The sequence below is a fragment of the Pseudophryne corroboree genome, chromosome 4, assembly GCF_028390025.1.
Source record: "Pseudophryne corroboree isolate aPseCor3 chromosome 4, aPseCor3.hap2, whole genome shotgun sequence".
In the NCBI taxonomy this organism is placed as follows: Eukaryota; Metazoa; Chordata; class Amphibia; order Anura; family Myobatrachidae; genus Pseudophryne; species Pseudophryne corroboree.
In genome coordinates this window covers 205522861-205542548 of record NC_086447.1, presented here as the reverse complement: position 1 = coordinate 205542548, position 19688 = coordinate 205522861, and the positions used below count along the sequence as shown (strand labels likewise).

The 19688-nt window shown below is 48.6% G+C and overlaps 2 protein-coding genes across 7 annotated transcripts in view; one reads left to right on the top strand and one right to left on the bottom strand.

Moving 5' to 3' along the window:
- The window catches only part of THAP4 (THAP domain containing 4), a 227011-nt gene that overhangs the window by 55624 nt on the left and 151699 nt on the right, over positions 1-19688 (top strand). The gene's annotated exons all lie outside the window — the stretch shown is intronic.
- Positions 1-19688, bottom strand: part of ATG4B (autophagy related 4B cysteine peptidase) — a 132467-nt gene that overhangs the window by 13147 nt on the left and 99632 nt on the right. For all 6 annotated transcript variants that reach the window (XM_063915837.1, XM_063915833.1, XM_063915839.1 and 3 more), the window contains one exon: positions 2374-2472. In XM_063915837.1, coding sequence (XP_063771907.1) covers positions 2374-2472 — 99 coding nt within the window. The remainder of the gene's footprint in view (positions 1-2373; positions 2473-19688) is intronic.

Here is a 19688-nt window from a genome sequence, read left to right as displayed (position 1 = left end):
ACTCAACCTGTATTCATAATAATGTTTCACATGATATTGTAACTAAACAGTATCAAACTTTTATAGTATAACATTATTTTCAGATTAAATTCAGCTTTCATCAATGTGCCCTATGGTGCGTATCACTGCTTCATGTAATTTAGGCATTAGAGACACCAACTTTTCTAAAGTTTCATAAGTTATGTCTTTCCAGGCCTCATTCAGACATTCCCGTAAATTTTTAGTATTTGTTGGAGCCATTACACAAACATTTCTGCCTATTCCATCGCAGAGTTTCTCAATGGGATTGAGATCAGGTGACTGAGGAGGCCATGGTCATAATTTGTAGAATTTTCTACTTTTTTTAAATTTTCAAATAATTGCTACACAGTTTAGATGTGTGTTTGGGGCCGTTATCTTATTGCATGATGAACCCCTTTCCAATATTTTGAGATCCACTTGTTATAGCGTGATGTACTAAAATACAGTGGTATAGTTTGTTATCCATAGTTGATGTTATTTGAACTAAATCTCCAACATTTCCTCCACCAAAACCACCCCAAATCATGATACTACCACCATGTTTAACTGTATGAATTATCCAATTATCTAACACAAGTTCTCATACATATTTCGAACATACTGACGTCTTCTAGTCCCCCAAAAAAGTTCAAAATTGGCCTCGTCGGTCCAAAATACTTTTTTCCACTGATCCAGTGTCCAATACCAGTGTTCTTTGGCCCATCAAAGGCGTTTAACTTTATTTACAGACCTCCACAATGGTTTTCTGGAAGCTATGCGATCGATTTAGACACACATTACGCAGAGGTCTTTTAACTGTATCAACTGATACTGGAGTTTGTCTAATTTTATTGAGTTCTTCTTTGGTTTTGCTTACTCATTACGATAATGTATTTATCTTCCTTTGTTGATGTATACCTGGGCCATCCAAACGTTTTATAGTTACATTTGTACCTGTTTCTCTGTATCGAGCTAATGTATACGTTACACTAGACCATGGAATTTTTAATTGTTTAGCAATTTGAGGAGTATAGCCTTCTTCAGAAAAAGTTTGAATGTTTCCACGCAATTCAAGTGAATATTTGCGTCCTTTCTTCATTTTGAAAAAAGTTATGGTTATTATTATTATTAATTTTAACATTGTAAAAAAGAAAAATTAAAATTAAAAAAAGATGCAGAATACTAAATTAATAAAATATATTTGATAGAAAAAATATTATTGAATAGAATTAATCAACATACATACTTATTTATTAATGGACAGCTCAAAATGACACAATTTAGCATAGCAGTAAACTCTTGGGACGGCAATGAAAATGAAATACGCTTGTGTTTAAAAATAACATGGTAAATGAAGTATAATGCATTTGATGTAAAATCCTGAAGTCTCGTTTCTAAACCTGATGATGATTTTAGGGAGCAATTAAAGTTGATATAAGATCGAGCAATATAAGTAAACGTATAAACGTTGGCCAAAGATTCTTTTAGACTAGTATACTACTCCTCGGTAATACTAGTAACACAATTCTAAGAAGGAAAAACTCACAATTTCCGTATAGAGCTATATTTACATAGTGGCAGCTTTTGTAAGTCGCCTCTTCTTAGCGGGTTGGAGGTGAAAATTGAATGTATGACTAACAAAGTGTAAAACACTTAGGGCCGGATTCAGTTAGATGTGGTAATTTACTGCGGCGGGAAAAGGTTGGTGGCCTCAGGCTTGAACGTCTGGGGCTAATTAATTGCAACCCCTTTTCATTGTGTGGTAAATTACCCGCTTAAGCATGTTAACCCATTGAATCCAGTATAAGTTCCCTGGGCTATGGGTTAACATATTTGCAACACCCGTGTCCAGGGCATTTAATGCGTATTTCTGTACGGGTCTCCCTCAGGCTCGAGCAAAAATCAAAATTAAGAACAACCTGAAGCTGCTGCGGGCTTTAATTGAATCGCCCGGCAGATTAATTAGCCTACAGTAATTAACCATGGCTAATGGGATCCATCCCTTAATGTTAGCGCTGCTGTACATTTTCACATTAAACCCTTATGAAAGCTGCTGCTTAATAAATATAGCCAACAGAAACATTACACACATCTGCAACTGAAGCAGGATGTAGCGCTGCTCTATTGTAACAACATTTACATATTACAGTAGAGACTCTGAGGGGCCCTATTTACTTGGATGGAGATAAAGTACAAGCCAATCACCTCCTAACTGCCATGTTACAGACTAGGTTTAAAATATGGCAGTTCGGAGCTTATTGGCTGGTACTTTACCTCCGTCCACTTTACCTCCATCCAAGGCTTAGTAAATAGACCCATCTGAATCACTGAGACACGTGACAGTGAATCAGTTACAGTCCTACCACCCCTTACCTCGTCCCATATGCCGACATATTATAGCCTGAGCAAAAATCATCTGCCCACAACGTAGCATGCAGCCCCAGCCGGTGTCAGACGTGGGCCCTGTTCCACCTGAAAGAATAATGACAGAAGAGATCAGCTGCTCATTCCGGTAACGCTACTCAAGTGCCTTTCAAAAGGTACAGTATGGATTCTGCTAGGAGACACTCAGGGCAGAATACGGAGTCCCAAACATTTACTTACAGATGCCTGAATAGCTAACTGTGCACAATAATGGGAAACTTATGATACCGCCAACTCGTTACTTTCCGTCTAGCTCCCACACTTTTATGTAGGACGATTCCTGTCTCTCTATTAAATATTATATATAAGTAGCAACTGTCTTATGGGAGCAATACACATGAATAGTCTACCTTAAAACCAGTGCTGCCTTGTTCCATATGAACCTGTTAATGACTATATTCTCTGGGATGTAAACAAAAATAAGAATTTACTTACCGATAATTCTATTTCTCGGAGTCCGTAGTGGATGCTGGGGTTCCTGAAAGGACCATGGGGAATAGCGGCTCCGCAGGAGACAGGGCACAAAAAAGTAAAGCTTTACTAGGTCAGGTGGTGTGCACTGGCTCCTCCCCCCATGACCCTCCTCCAGACTCCAGTTAGGTACTGTGCCCGGACGAGCATACACAATAAGGGAGGCATTTTGAATCCCGGGTAAGACTCATACCAGCCACACCAATCACACCGTACAACTTGTGATCTAAACCCAGTTAACAGTATGACAACAGAAAGGGCCTCTTAAAGATGGCTCCTTAACAATAACCCGAATTAGTTAACAATAACTATGTACAAGTATTGCAGATAATCCGCACTTGGGATGGGCGCCCAGCATCCACTACGGACTCCGAGAAATAGAATTATCGGTAAGTAAATTCTTATTTTCTCTATCGTCCTAAGTGGATGCTGGGGTTCCTGAAAGGACCATGGGGATTATACCAAAGCTCCCAAACGGGCGGGAGAGTGCGGATGACTCTGCAGCACCGAATGAGAGAACTCCAGGTCCTCCTTTGCCAGGGTATCAAATTTGTAAAATTTTACAAACGTGTTCTCCCCCGACCACGTAGCTGCTCGGCAGAGTTGTAATGCCGAGACCCCTCGGGCAGCCGCCCAAGATGAGCCCACCTTCCTTGTGGAGTGGGCTTTTACAGTTTTAGGCTGTGGCAGGCCTGCCACAGAATGTGCAAGTTGAATTGTGTTACAAATCCAACGAGCAATCGACTGCTTAGAAGCAGGTGCGCCCAACTTGTTGGGTGCATACAATATAAACAGCGAGTCAGATTTTCTGACTCCAGCCGTCCTTGCAATGTATATTTTTAAGGCTCTGACAACGTCCAACAACTTGGAGTCCTCCAAGTCGCTAGTGGCCGCAGGCACCACAATAGGTTGGTTCAGATGAAATGCTGATACCACTTTAGGGAGAAAATGCGGACGAGTCCGCAGTTCTGCCCTATCCGAATGGAAGATTAGATAAGGACTTTTATAAGATAAAGCCGCCAATTCAGATACTCTCCTGGCAGAGGCCAGGGCTAGTAACATAGTCACTTTCAATGTGAGATATTTCAAATCCACCTTTTTCAATGGTTCAAACCAATGGGATTTGAGGAAATCTAAAACTACATTTAGATCCCACGGTGCCACCGGAGGCACCACAGGAGGCTGTATATGCAGTACTCCCTTGACAAAAGTCTGGACCTCAGGGACAGAGGCCAATTCTTTTTGGAAGAATATTGACAGGGCCGAAATTTGAACCTTAATGGATCCCAATTTGAGACCCATAGATAATCCTGATTGCAGGAAATGTAGGAAACGACCCAGTTGGAATTCCTCCGTCGGAACCCTCCGATCCTCGCACCACGCTACATATTTTCGCCAAATGCGGTGATAATGTTTCACGGTGACTTCCTTCCGTGCCTTAATCAAGGTAGGAATGACTTCTTCTGGAATGCCTTTCCCTTTTAGGATCTGGCGTTCAACCGCCATGCCGTCAAACGCAGCCGCGGTAAGTCTTGAAAAAGACAGGGACCCTGCTGTAGCAGGTCCCTTCTCAGAGGTAGAGGCCACGGTTCGTCCGTGAGCATCTCTTGAAGTTCCGGATACCAAGTCCTTCTCGGCCAATCCGGAACCACTAGTATTGTTCTTACTCTTCTTTGCCGTATGATCTTCAATACCTTTGGTATGAGCGGCAGAGGAGGAAACACATACACTGACTGGTACACCCAAGGAGTTACCAGTGCGTCCACAGCTATTGCCTGTGGATCTCTTGACCTGGCGCAATATTTGTCCAGTTTCTTGTTGAGGCGAGACGCCATCATGTCTACAATTGGTCTTTCCCAACGGTCTATTAACATGTTGAAGACTTCTGGATGTAGACCCCACTCTCCCGGATGAAGATCGTGTCTGCTGAGGAAGTCTGCTTCCCAGTTGTCCACGCCCGGGATGAACACTGCTGACAGTGCTATCACGTGATTCTCCGCCCAGCGAAGAATCTTGGCAGCTTCTGCCATTGCACTCCTGCTTCTTGTGCCGCCCTGCCTGTTTACATGGGCGACCGCCGTGATGTTGTCCGACTGAATCAACACCGGCTTTCCTTGCAGGAGAAGTTCCGCCTGGCTTAGAGCATTGTAGATTGCTCTTAGTTCCAGAATGTTTATGTGAAGAGACTTTTCCAGACTCGTCCATACTCCCTGGAAGTTTCTTCCTTGTGTGACTGCTCCCCAGCCTCTCAGGCTGGCGTCCGTGGTCACCAGGATCCAATCCTGAATGCCGAATCTGCGGCCTTCTAATAGGTGAGCCTTCTGCAACCACCACAGAAGTGACACCCTTGTCTTTGGTGACAGGGTTATTCGCAGGTGCATCTGCAGATGCGACCCTGACCATTTGTCCAACAGATCCCTTTGGAATATTCTTGCATGGAATCTGCCGAATGGAATTGCTTCGTAAGAAGCCACCATTTTTCCCAGGACTCTTGTGCATTGATGTACTGACACTTTTCCTGGTTTTAGGAGGTTCCTGACCAGATCGGATAACTCCTTGGCTTTTTCCTCTGGAAGGAAAACCTTTTTCTGAACCGTGTCCAGAATCATTCCTAGGAACAGCAGACGAGTTGTCGGGATTAAATGGGATTTTGGAATATTCAGAATCCACCCGTGTTGTCTTAGCACCTCTTGAGATAGTGCTAAAGCTGTCTCCAGCTGTTCTCTGGACCTTGCCCTTATTAGGAGATCGTCCAAGTATGGGATAACTAATACGCCTTTTCTTCGAAGAAGAATCATCATCTCGGCCATTACCTTGGTAAAGACCCGAGGCGCCGTGGACAATCCGAACGGCAGCGTCTGAAACTGATAGTGACAGTTTTGAACAATGAACCTGAGGTACCCCTGGTGTGCGGGGTAAATCGGAACGTGTAGATACGCATCCTTGATGTCCAAGGATACCATAAAGTCCCCTTCTTCCAGGTTCGCTATCACTGCTCTGAGTGACTCCATCTTGAACTTGAACTTTTTTATGTAGAGGTTCAAGGACTTCAGATTTAGAATAGGCCTTACCGAGCCATCCGGCTTCGGTACCACAAATAGAGTGGAATAATACCCCTTTCCTTGTTGTAATAGGGGTACTTTGACTATCACCTGCTGAGCGTACAGCTTGTGAATGGCTTCCAACACCCTCTCCCTTTCGGAAGAGACGGTTGGTAAGGCAGACTTCAGGAAACGATGAGGAGGATCCGTCTCTAATTCCAACCTGTACCCCTGAGATATTATCTGCAGGATCCAGGGGTCTACCTGCGAGTGAGCCCACTGCGCGCTGTAATTTTTGAGACGGCCCCCCACTGTCCCCGAGTCCGCTTGAGAGGCCCCAGCGTCATGCTGAGGTTTTTGCAGGAGCCGGGGAGGGCTTCTGTTCCTGGGAAGGAGCTGCCTGTTGGTGTCTCTTCCCTCTTCCTCTGCCTCGTGGCAGGTACGACAAGCCCTTTGCTCTCTTATTTTTGTAGGAGCGAAAAGGCTGCGGTTGAAAGGTCGGTGCCTTTCTCTGTTGGGGAGTGACTTGAGGTAAAAAAGTGGATTTCCCGGCAGTAGCCGTGGCCACCAAGTCTGATAGACCAACTCCAAATAACTCCTCCCCTTTATACGGCAAAACCTCCATGTGACGTTTTGAATCCGCATCGCCTGTCCACTGTCGTGTCCATAAGGCTCTTCTGGCTGAAATGGACATAGCACTCATCCGAGATGCCAGTGTGCAAATATCCCTCTGTGCATCACGCATAGATAAATGCATCCTTTATTTGTTCTAACGACAGTAAAACATTGTCCCTATCTAGGGTATCAATATTTTCAATCAGGGATTCTGACCAAACTACTCCAGCACTGCACATCCAGGCAGTTGCTATAGCTGGTCGTAGTATAACACCTGCATGTGTGTATATATTCTTTTGAATAACTTCCATCTTTCTATCTGATGGATCCTTAAGTGCGGCCGTCTCAGGAGAGGGTAACGCCACTTGTTTGGATAAGCGTGTGAGCGCCTTGTCCACCTTAGGGGGTGTTTCCCAGCGCGCCCTAACCTCTGGCGGGAAAGGGTATAATGCCAATAACTTTTTTGAAATTATCAACTTTTTATCAGGAGCAACCCACGCTTCATCACACACGTCATTTAATTCTTCTGATTCAGGAAAAACTGTTTGTAGTTTTTTCACACCATACATAATACCCTGTTTTACGGTATCTGTAGTATCAGCTAAATGTAACGTCTCCTTCATTGCCAAAATCATATAACGTGTGGCCCTACTGGAAAATACGTTTGAATTTCTACCGTCGTCACTGGAATCAGTGCCCGTGTCTGGGTCTGTGTCGACCGACTGAGGCAAAGGGCGTTTTACAGCCCCTGACGGTGTTTGAGGCGCCTGTACAGGCATTAATTGATTGTCCGGCCGCCTCATGTCCTCAACTGACTGTTTAAGGGAAGATAAACCATCACGTAATTCCACAAATAAAGGCATCCATTCTGGTGTCGACCCCCTGGGGGGTGACATCTGCATATTTGGCAATTGCTCCGCCTCCACACCAATATCGTCCTCATACATGTCGACACCACGTACCGACACACACCGCAAACTCACAGGGAATGCTCTAATGAAGACAGGACCCACTAGCCCTTTTGGGGAGACAGAGGGAGAGTCTGCCAGCACACACCACAAAGCGCTATATATACAAGGGATATCCTTATATTAAGTGCTCCCTTATAGCTGCTTTAATATATATATATATATAGCCATTAATGTGCCCCCCCTCTCTGTTTTACCCTGTTTCTGTAGTGCAGTGCAGGGGAGAGACCTGGGAGCCGTTCTGACCAGCGGAGCTGTGACAGAAAATGGCGCCGTGTGCTGAGGAGATAGGCCCCGCCCCTTTTTCGGCGGGTTCTTCTCCCGCTATTTTTCCAGTCAGGCAGGGGTTAAATATCTCCATATAGCCCCTATGGGCTATATGTGAGGTATTTTTAGCCTTGTATAAGGTTTATATTTGCCTCTCAGAGCGCCCCCCCCCAGCGCTCTGCACCCTCAGTGACTGCCCAGTGAAGTGTGCTGAGAGGAAAATGGCGCACAGCTGCAGTGCTGTGCGCTACCTTATGAAGACTGAGGAGTCTTCAGCCGCCGGTTTCCGGACCTCTTCACGCTTCAGCATCTGCAAGGGGGTCGGCGGCGCGGCTCCGGGACCGGACTCCACGGCTGGGCCTGTGTTCGATCCCTCTGGAGCTAATGGTGTCCAGTAGCCAAGCAGCAAATCCACTCTGCATGCAGGTGAGTTTACTACTTTCCCCCTAAGTCCCACGTTGCAGTGATCCTGTTGCCAGCAGGACTCACTGTAAAGAAAAAAACCTAAACTAAACTTTCTCTAAGCAGCTCTTTAGGAGAGCCACCTAGATTGCACCCTTCTCGTTCGGGCACAAAATCTAACTGGAGTCTGGAGGAGGGTCATGGGGGGAGGAGCCAGTGCACACCACCTGACCTAGTAAAGCTTTACTTTTTTGTGCCCTGTCTCCTGCGGAGCCGCTATTCCCCATGGTCCTTTCAGGAACCCCAGCATCCACTTAGGACGATAGAGAAATGAGATTTATGGTATGAACTTACCGTTGTTAAATCTCTTTCTGCGAGGTACACTGGGCTCCACAAGGATTAACATCGGGGGTGCAGAGTAGGATCTTGATCCGAGGCACCAACAGGCTTAAAGCTTTTGACTATTCCCAAGATGCACAGCGCCACCTCCTCTATAACCCCGCCTCCGTGCACAGGAGCTCAGTTTCGTTAACCAGCCCAATGCAGCAGCAGGCACCAGAGACGACAATCGCTTGTAGCCAATTGCACCACACACTCACCACAGGAGGCTATGCCAATACCAACCCAAAGAAGCTAAGTGCATCAGGCTGGGCACCTTGTGGAGCCCAGTGTACCTCGCAGAAAGAGATTTAACAACGGTAAGTTCTTACCATAAATCTCGTTTTCTGCTGCAGAGTACACTGGACTCCACAAGGATTAACATCAGGGATGTCCTAAAGCAGTTCCTTATGGGAAAGACACACTGTAGCGGGCACAAGAACCCGGCGTCCAAAGGAAGCATCCTGGGAAGCGGCAGTATCGAAGGCACAGAACCTTATAAATGTGTTCCCTAAGGACCACGTTGCCGCCTTGCACAATTGTTCAAGGGTCGCACCACGGTGGGGCGCCCAAGAAGGTCCAACAGACCGAGTAGAATGGGCTTTAATGGTAGCAGGAACCGGACGACCAGCCTGTACATAAGCATGTGCAATCACCATTCTAATCCATCTGGCCAAAGTCTGCTTGGAAGCAGGCCAGCCACGTTTGTGAAAACCAAACAATACAAAAAGAGAATCAGATTTCCTAATGGAGGAAGTTCTCTTCACATAGATACGGAGAGCCCGTACCACATCCAAAGATCGCTCTTTGGAAGACAACTCAGGAGAAGTAAAGGCCGGAACCACAAATCTCCTGGTTAAGGTGGAAGGAAGACACCACCTTCGGTAAATAACCTGGCCGCGTTCTAAGAACCGCACGGTCACGATGAAAAATCAAATAGGGAGACTTACAGGATAAGGCACCCAGGTCAGATACCCTTCTAGCTGAAGCAATTGCCAGCAAGAAAAGGACCTTGCGGGAAAGCCACTTAAGGTCAGCAGAGGCAAGAGGCTCAAACGGAGACTGTTGCAAGGCTTCCAAAACCACATGTCCCAAGGGGCCACAGGCGGCACATAAGGAGGCTGAATCCTCAACACACCCTGAGTGAATGTATGGACATCAGGTAGGGTAGCAATTTGTCTCTGAAACCATACTGACAAGGCAGAGATGTGAACCTTGAGGGAAGCCAGACGCAGGCCTAAGTCCAGGCCCTGATGTAGAAAGGCCAATAGTTTAGCTGTACTAAACTTGAAAACGTCATGATTGTGAGACGCACACCAAGTAAAGTAAGCATTCCATACCCTATGGTAGATCAGAGCAGAAGCCGGCTTATGGGCCTTCAACATAGTTTGAACGACCGCCTCAAAAAAAACCTTGGCCCTCAGGACGGAAGCTTCAAGAGCCATGCCGTCAAAGCCAGACGGGCCAAATCCCGGTAAACACAAGGGCCCTGAACGAGGAGGTCTGGTTGTTGTGGAAGCAGAAGGGGACGATCACACGAGAGACCCAGTAGATCAGAGAACCAGTGCCGTCTGGGCCACGCTGAAGCAACCAGAAGCAGGTTTCCTCCTTCTTGCTTGAACTTCCGTATTACTCTGGGCAGGAGTGACACTGGAGGGAACAGATACGGTAGCTGAAAGTTCCATGGAATCGCCAGAGCGTCCATGAACGCAGCTTGAGGATCCCTTGCCCTTGCTCCGAAGACCGTAACCTTGTGATTGTGTCGAGACGCCATCAGATCCACATGTGGAAGACCCCACGTGTCCACGAGAAGTTGAAACACCTCCGGATGGAGGCTCCACTCTCCAGCGTGCACGTCCTTACGACTGAGATAGTCCGCTTCCCAGTTCAGGACGTCCGGAATGAACACTGCGGATAAAGCCGGCAGATGGCGCTCCGCCCACTGAAGAATCCATGGTACTTCCCTCATTGCCATGCGGCTTCGAGTGCCGCCTTGATGAATTATGTATGCCACCGAGTGCCGTTGTCCGACTGTACTTGAACAGGTCTGTTCTGTATTAGATGCTGGGCCATTGTCAACACATTGAACACAGCCCGCAGTTCCAGAATATTGATCGGGAGCAGAGACTCCTCCTTGGTCCACCGACCCTGAAGAGAGTGTTGTTCCAACACCGCGCTCCAAACTCTCAGACTGGCATCCATCGTCAGAAGGACCCAGTTGGATATACAGAAGGGCCGGTCCCTGCTCAATCGTTGGTCCTGAAGCCACCAGCTCAGTGACAGGCGGACCTCCGGAGACAAGGAGATCATGTGAGATCTGATCCGGTGAGGCAAGCCGTCCCACTTGGTCAGAATTAACTTCTGCAGAGGGAGAGAGTGGAACAGAGCATACTCCACCATGTCGAAAGCCGACACCATGAGACCCAGCACTTGCATTGCCGAATGTATCGACACTTGCGGACGAGATAGGAAGCATCGAATCCTGTCCTGAAGCTTCAAGACTTTCTCCTGAGACAGGAACAACCGTTGGTTGTGAGTGTCCAATAACGCTCCCAGATGTAACATGCTTCGAGCAGAAACCAGGGAGGATTTCTTCCAGTGATCAGCCACCCGTGGGCTTTCATGCACTGGACCGTCAGATCGAGATGACACAGGTGAAATTCTGGGTTTGAACGACCGCCTCAAAAAAAACCTTGGCCCTCAGGACAGAAGCTTCAAGAGCCATGCCGTCAAAGCCAGACGGGCCAAATCAGCCACAATCTTATTGAGGTCTTCTCCAAAGAGAATGTCTCCCTTGAAAGGAAGCACCTCCAGGGTTTTCTTGGAATCCATATCCACCGACCAGGATCTCAACCAAAGGATACGTCTGGCCAAGACAGACGTAGTAGCAGCCTTGGCCGCGAGCAACCCGGCATCAGAGGCCGCCTCTTTAAGGTACAGAGAAGCCGTGGTAATATATGAGAGACATTGTCGAGCATGCTCAGATGCGTTGGAAGGCAGTTCCGCCTCAAGCTCCTGAGCCCATGCCTCAACAGCTTCAGCAGCCCAAGTTGCTGCAATGGTTGGCCTATGCACAGCCCCGTTAGGGTATAAATCGCTTTTAAACAACCCTCCACACGTCTATCCATCAGTTCCTTCAGAGAGGTGATGGTAGTTACTGGCAGAGCAGAGGAAACAACCATACGCGCCACATGAGAATCTACGGGCGGAGAAGTTTCCCAATTCTTACATATCTCTGCAGAGAGAGGATAGCGAGCCAACAGTCTCTTATTTGGTGTGAATTTTGTCCCCGGATTTTCCCAGGATTCCTGACGTATGTCAACCAGGTGTTCAGAATGAGGTAAAACTTGTTTAACCACCTTCTTAATTTTAAACCTATCCGGTTTCTTAGAGACAGCCTCAGGCTCAGGATCATCAGACACCTGAAGAATGAGCCTGATTGCTTCAATCAAATCCGGGACATCCACCAATGACTGCCCTTCCCCATCAGAAACATCTGTGTCAGTGTCTGTGGGATCAGTATATGCACCATCCTCGTCAGAGTACATGTCTGGGATAGCAGTGGCTTGGGAGGAGGTAATGGCCCATTCAGAAGATGACTTAGTCTTAGGCGGGCGAGAGTGACACTTAGATTTAGTCAGCGACCGGTTCAAATGCTGTAACTGAGTGGAGATTTGATCCGCCCATGGCGGAATAGCAGGGACCATAAACTGCTGCACTGGCACAGGTGATACATGGGGCGCCAATTTAGTTACAAGCGTGTTTAACAGTGTGGAAAATGTAGCCCAAGGCGGTTCCTGTGAAGCCCCATGTGCTACCAACCCACTGGGGGGTAAGGAACCCCCTGAACTCTCAGCTGCCATATTATCCACCATCACATCCGCGGCCTCACTAACACGCAATGTGGGAGAAGCCCAGCGTCGTTGCCACGTGCAGCAGACATAACAATGTGCACAATATCGGGCAACCTGGTACAAGGTGTAGCAGCAATATACCTAGCAAGAACACTCGGTGAAGTGTGCCTATGACAGCACAGACCGGGAGTTCAAGAGATATAAATCTATATGGTGACTATAAATCACAAGTAAAAATACACAGCATGTATATCTTGTGATACAATCCTATATTAAATGGAAAGAAACCTGATACACTTAGCCCCCTCAGGTATAGCAATATAGGAGTAGCCCACTGAGCGAAATGCCCTTTAATAAGGCAACCACGCAGCAGCTACATGCACACACACATATATAGTCACAAGAGTACCATGCAGAAATGATGCACCATAAAACTGCACTGGACTAGCAATACAAAGTAATACTCAGTATGGCTATGTGTGTTAACAATAGATATAACCACACAGCCCTGAATGTATGTACTCTTTCTTAACTAACACTGGGGGTAATTCCAAGTTGATCTAAGCAGGAATTTTGTTAGCAGTTGGGCAAAACCATGTGCACTGCAGGGGAGGCAGATTTAACATGTGCAGAGAGAGTTAGATTTGGGTGTGGTGTGTTCAATCTGCAATCTAATTTGCAGTGTAAAAATAAAGCAGCCAGTATTTACCCTGCACAGAAATAAAATAACCCACCCAAATCTAACTCTTTCTGCACGTTATATCTGCCTCCCCTGCAGTGCACGTGGTTTTGCCCAACTGCTAACAAAATTCCTGCTTCGATCAACTTGGAATTACCCCCACCGTCCCAGTGACAGGTAGAATACTTAAGTGTCCTGTATGAAGCACAACACTGGCAATCAGGCAATTCTATAGAGGAGGATTTGCCCCAGCAGTACCAGGAACAGCTCAGCTCAATCTGTGATGGCTGCTGGTCGGGAGTGAAGGAGAGAAATGCAGCTCCAGAGCGGGAACATTTGCAGAAATGGCGCCCTGGGGCTGGGGGAAGGGGCCAGAGGTGCGACCTGCTCGCCCTGCTGGCATCCCCTCCGGGCGCTGCGGGCAGTGAAAAGTGGGCTTTATACAATAAAAAAAAAAAAAAAAACAGACCTGTCAGACCTGTGCCCCTTAATTGTCCCGGGTGGCTAGTGGAGCGGCTGCCCAGTAAACAGTGTCCACACCAGCGTGCGCAGCCCGCCTCCTACGGTAAAATGCGGCCAAAGTGACCCCTTACCTACCCCGTACCTGCGGCCCCACGATCCGGGAGGACGTCGGCGTGTGTGTGACTGGCCTTTTGAAGGAACCGGAGCCTCCACTGCAGTGACCCGGCAACCAGAGCGCGGGAGTATACAGCACTGCTGGGGGTGACGGAGCTGCAGATAGAAAAGTCTATGAGACTTTGCCTGCTGCAGCCCTTGTAGTCTGTCAGAAGAATCTTCAGTTTTTTTCTTTCAAATAAAGCTATCAATAGGCTGCCTGAGGCAGCCCTCCTGTTAAGTGCCTGCTTACTGCATGGCACCAACTTACAAACTGAGGTCCTGTGCACGGTGGCAGGGTTATAGAGGAGGCGGCGCTGTGCATCTTGGGAACAGTCAAAAGCTTTGAGCCTTTTGGTGCCTCGGATCAAGATCCTACTCTACACCCCCGATGTTAATCCTTGTGGAGCCCAGTGTACCCCGCAGCAGAAATAGGATTTATGGTCTTACCTTGATAAATCCTTTTCTTTGAGTCCATAGGGGGCACAGGAGCTGTACGCTGGGTATAGGATGGCTGGGAACTAGGCAGGCACCAAAAGGATTACTTTAAAATACCCAGCAGGCCTTGCCTCCCTGTCCCCTATACCCCGCCCTCCACCCCACCAGTTTTAGTAGCAAGCCCAAGGCAGGAAGAGGAAGGAAGAACACATCATACACAGAGATATGCTGATAAGATGATCGGCCACACACTACTAAACACATGAAAAACACCCGCAAGACAGGTGCGTCAGGGAGGGTGTCCTGTGCCCCCTGTGGACACAAAGAAAAGTATTTATCAAAGTTAAGACCATAAATCTTATTTTCTCTTTCATCCACTTGGGGGCACAGGAGCTGTACGCTGGGACGTCCAAAAGCTATCCCATTAAGGGCGGGGACTCTTCTGGACTGCGCTAAGGACTCTATGCCCGAAGGCTGCGTCAGCCGTCGCAAAGGTGTCAAACGCACCTAATGAAGGTCTGGGCAGAAGACCATGTGGCCTCCATGCAAAGCTGTTCAGCTGAGGCACCACGAGAGGCTGCCCACGAAGCTCCCACAGCATGTGTGGAATGGGCCGTAACCCCCGCAGGGGTAGGAATTTTTCGCTGGCGAGTAGGCGTGACGAACCGTCAAACGGAACCATCTGGTCAAAGTCTGTTTAGAAGCTGGCCAGCCCCGCTTGCGAGAATTCAGCAAGATAAAACAGGGAATCCGATCTACGAATGTCCCTAGTCCTGTAGATATAAATATGGAGAGCCCGCACTCCTCCGGCGGCGCATCATGCAAGGCTGGTACCACAATCTTCTGGTTTAGATGAAACTGGGAGATAACCTTGGGTAGGAAGCCCAAGTGAGTGCGAAGGACCGCCCTATCCGAATGAAACACCAAGAAAGGCGAGCTCCAAGACAAGGCACTAAAGTCCGAGCCCCGCCGGGCCGAAGAGATAGCCAAGAGGAACAAGGTCTTCCAGGTAAGCCAATGTAGGCCAACTGAGTCTAGGGACTCAAAGGGAGCAGCTTGGAGTGTTCCAAGCACTAGGGAACGATCCCAATGAGCCACCGGAGCCAGAAATGGCGGCTGGACATGAAGGACTTCTTGTAGAAGAGTTTTCACATCTGGCAAAGTAGCCAGCTGTCGTTGAAAGAACCGAAAGGGCCGACACCTGAACTTTCAGGGATGACAATCGAAGGCCCAAGTCTAGACTGGACTGAAGAAATGCTAAAAGCCGGGCTAGACCAAAGAACCGAGGATTGAAGTGTGGGGATGAATACCGCGTAAAGTAGGTTCTTACCAGAATCGATGGTAGGATTCTGGCCAACTAAGCCTTCCAGGCACGAAGCATCTTCCGGATGACTGGCCAGGAAAAATCCTTTCTTAGGACGGATGTCTCAACAGCCGCCCCGTCAAAGCGAGACGGCTGAGGTCCGGGTGAAGACATGGACCCTGTAACAGGAGGTCTGGACGTAACGGAAGACGCCACGGTGTGTCGACGAACAGACCGAGGAGATCCACATACCACAAGCAACGCGGCTAATCCAGGGACACCATGATCATTGTACCTCTCTCTCGTTTGAATTTCTGGACCACGCATAGTAACAATGAGATCGGTGGAAAGACGTACACCAGGGGAAACATCCAGGAAACAGACAGAGCATACACCAGAAATACTTTGGGATCCTTCATCCGAGAGCCGTATCTGTGGACTTGCCTGTTGTGACGGGACGCCATGAGGTCTATGTCCGGTACACCCCACCGTCTTACCAACATGCCGAACACCTCCGAGTGAAGAGCCCACTCCCCTGAGTACACATCCTGCCAACTGAGGATGTCCGCTTCCCAGTTGAGCACTCCAGGGATGAACACTGCTGACAGAGCCCGAAGGTGTTGTTCTGCCCAGAGGAAGATCCTGGCAACTTCCAGCATGGCACCGCGACTGCCTCCATGGCTGTCGCATTTCCATCTGAACTTTGATCGGACGTTCATGGAAGAGAGACTGCGCAGAGAGCAACGTCCTGAGAATTGCTTGCAGCTCCAACATGTCTGGACAAAGGGGCGCCCTTTGTCCAGATTGGTATGGAGGAGCCACCACGTCAGGAAAAGCCGAACTTCTGGAGGGAGAACCAGGATCTGTGATCGGATGTGGAGAGGAAAGCTGTCCCACTTGCAAAGAACTTACAAATGTAGAGGGCGAGAGCGGAACTAGCATATTCCACCATATCGAACGCCGCCACCGTGGAGCTCAAAACCCGCATGCAGGCATGGACGGATACCCTGCGATGGTAGAGAAGCGTTCGAATTCTGGACTGAATGACGACAATTTTGTCCTGAGGAAGGAAAACACGCTGGACTCTGGAGTCCAGCAACGCCCCTAAATGATGTATTTCCTGCAAGGGCGTTAAGGATGATTTTTTTTCCAATTTATTCTCCAGCTGTGCAATTGCAGAATCTCTGCCACTGTTTGAATGTGGACCGAGAGTCCCTCCTGAGACTGAGGAAGGTCGTCCAAGTAGGGTAAAATGCGTGTGCTGCGATAACAGCCATGATTTTTGTGAACACCCGTGGAGCCATGGATAGGCCAAATGGCAAGGCTCGAATTTGGTAGTGGTCCTCCTTCACTGTGAACCAAAGAAACTGTTGATGTACTGGTCGAATGGGAACATGTAAATACGCGTCCTGGATATCCAGAGACGCCATATATTCCCACAGCTCCAGAGCAAGAATGATGGACCACAGAAATTCCATGCGGAATTTTGAAATCCTCAGATAGATGTTCAACTCTGAGGCTGAGAATCGGTCGATAGGAACCATCCAGTTTCTGAACCAGAAAGAGAGAGATGTAAAAACCCTGACCTCCTTGATCCTGAGACACTGGAATAAAACCGCATGGTGAAAAACCTTCTTGGAGGACAACGCCAAAACGTCAGGGCATATCCTTGAGAAACAACTTCCCTGACCCAGGTGTCAGTCGTGGTTTCTGACCACTGAGGAGCAAAAGACAGAAGTCGGCCCCCCAACCCTGGGATCCCCCAGGGGGGAGGCCCGCCCCGTCACTCGGCAGGCTTGCCTGCAGGTTTTGGGGTTGGGAGTCTGGTTCGCCAATGGTTGTTTAGCACGAGGCTTCGAGCCCTTTGCGGGGGCCTGGTATCTGGAGGAAGCCTGGCCTTTAGCCCTATCCTGTGTTCAAAATGATCAAAATGACAGCTTGGCTCTAGGTGCCGCAGCCGACGGAAGAAACGCCGCCTTAGACATTGCCAGTGAGGTAACAATTTTGTCCAATTCTTGGCCATAAAGGGTATCTCCCGGATACGGAAGAGCCTCAAGGGCCTTCTTGGAGGAGGTATCCGCTCTCCTAGAATGGAGCCACAGAGGGCGTCTGGCTGCTATGGTTGAAGCTGAAAATGTTATAAGTGAGAACCACTGTGTCCATAGCCGCTTCCCCAAGATTGATATTCGTCTTTTGAATATTTCCGACCAGAACCAACTAGTCCTTCCTAGTGACCACAGCCGTCAGGCCTTATTGCACCTGTAACATCCAGCTACCTATTGCTTTGGTTACCCAGGCCGACGCCAGTGCTGGCCTGGTAATAGCCCCAGCATGTGTATATGCTGTCTTAAGGAATGTGTCCAACTTCCGATCTGTAGGATCTTTGAGGGAAGAGGTATCTGTTACGGGAAGAGAGTATTAGGCGCGCCACATGGGTGTCCACCAGAGGAGCAGTCTCCCACTTGGACCTGTCTTTGGGTGGATGTGGATCGAAGGTCTGATGATGTTTGGAAAGCTGAAAGTGTTTTTCCGGTTTAGCCCATGCCACCTCCAGCATGTCCTTTAACTGTGCTGAAGAGGGAAACGGAGTTGATTCCTTTTTCGGTCGCTTGAAGACCGCAGTCTTGGACTTCGGGGTCGAGTCCTCTTCCTCAATTTCCAGTACCGCCCAAACTTCTCTGACGAAGGAATCCACCTCTGCTACCTACAGGGCTTCTTCCAGTCCGGAGGAGGTATCGAGATCTGACCCCCGGGAGCCACTGTCTTGATCCCAGAGGAATTTGTAGCGGAATCTCCTTCTGAGACCAGGGTAGAGCTTTCCCGTGAGGTATGAGCTCACCTAGATCACTTTTCTCTATCTATGAGTTGTTGCATGGAAGCAGAGACCAGAGAGAGGCCCTGAACAGACTGTGTAAGGGACTGCATCCATTGGGGCTCTACCTGTGGAAGGGGAGCAGCATATGTGGGTACTGCCATAGCCGTACTAGGAGGCGCAGTATCAGGGGTAACAGGCTGTGGAGAGGCCAAGAGATCCACGAGCTGTGCCATTATCTGTGTCAATGTAGTTGCCCAAGCTGGTTCCAGTGAGACTGCTGCAGGTGCAGGGGTCTCCCATGGCGGAGCTGCGACACATCCTTCGCACTGGTCAGTATAGGATCCTGTGGAGAATGAATATTAAAACACACACGGCAAGTGCTAGGCTCTGGAGCTACTGTTTTCTTGCCTTTAGAGGACATGTACACCACATTATAATATATACACGTGTATATAACAGAGTGTGGGATAATAGGGGTGTAAAAGAATTATAGTTCTCTCACCACAGCAATTACAATGTAAACAAAAATGCGCAGTGTAAAGGTAGCAATTAGGCATCCACTGAAGGAGCAGGTCCTGTATCAGTGGTGTAAGGTCGAAACACGTCAAGCACTAACACTACACAACAAGTACACAGACACACAATGCTTGATAGATAAATGGGCCAAGGAACTGTCCAGCTATGAAGCAGGCAGGAGAGAATTGCTGGACCTGGCTACTGGAGCGAGGAACAGGGGAGACTGAGCCCAGGCCTTTCTCTCTGTGCAAAGTCCCAGCAGCAGTGTGCTCTAAAATGGCTGCTCAACATTTTTAGGGAGGGACTACGGAGAGGAAGGAGAAGGATAAGCCCAGGGGCAGGCCGTGAGCTGTGCTGCTAGCAATCCCATGGGGTGGAGGAGGGGCTGCAGTCTGGGCGCCCTTCCCCCTCAGATGCTAGACCCCAGGGACCTGCACACCAACATGCTGCTATGCCCTGGTGTTCCCAGTGGAGAAGGCGCAGACCACTGGGCCCCCACAAATCTGCCCTTCCGCTGCCTACCTATAGCGGGAGAGGATCGCCGCAGAGAGCTGTTCCTACTCACCCTCTGGCTCCAGGGAAGCCTCCTGAAGTGACTTGTGTCCTGAGGTGGAAGTCGCTGGCCCTGTTACCAGGGCTGCCGCCAGCAGCACCGGGTGCTGGGCGCTATGTCCACCAGCACCCCGCTCAATCTTCACTGCAGTGCAGTGTTGAAACTAACTTAAAAAGTAACTTGGGCTGTAAAACAGCCCACCTAACTAAAGGTGCCTTGGCAGCAAAGAAAAAACTGGTGGGCCCGGGGTTGGGGTGTAGGGGACAGGGAGACAAGGCCCGCTGGGGATTTTAAATTCCTAGCTCCCAGCCATCATATACCTAGCGTACAGCTCCTGTGCCCACTAGTA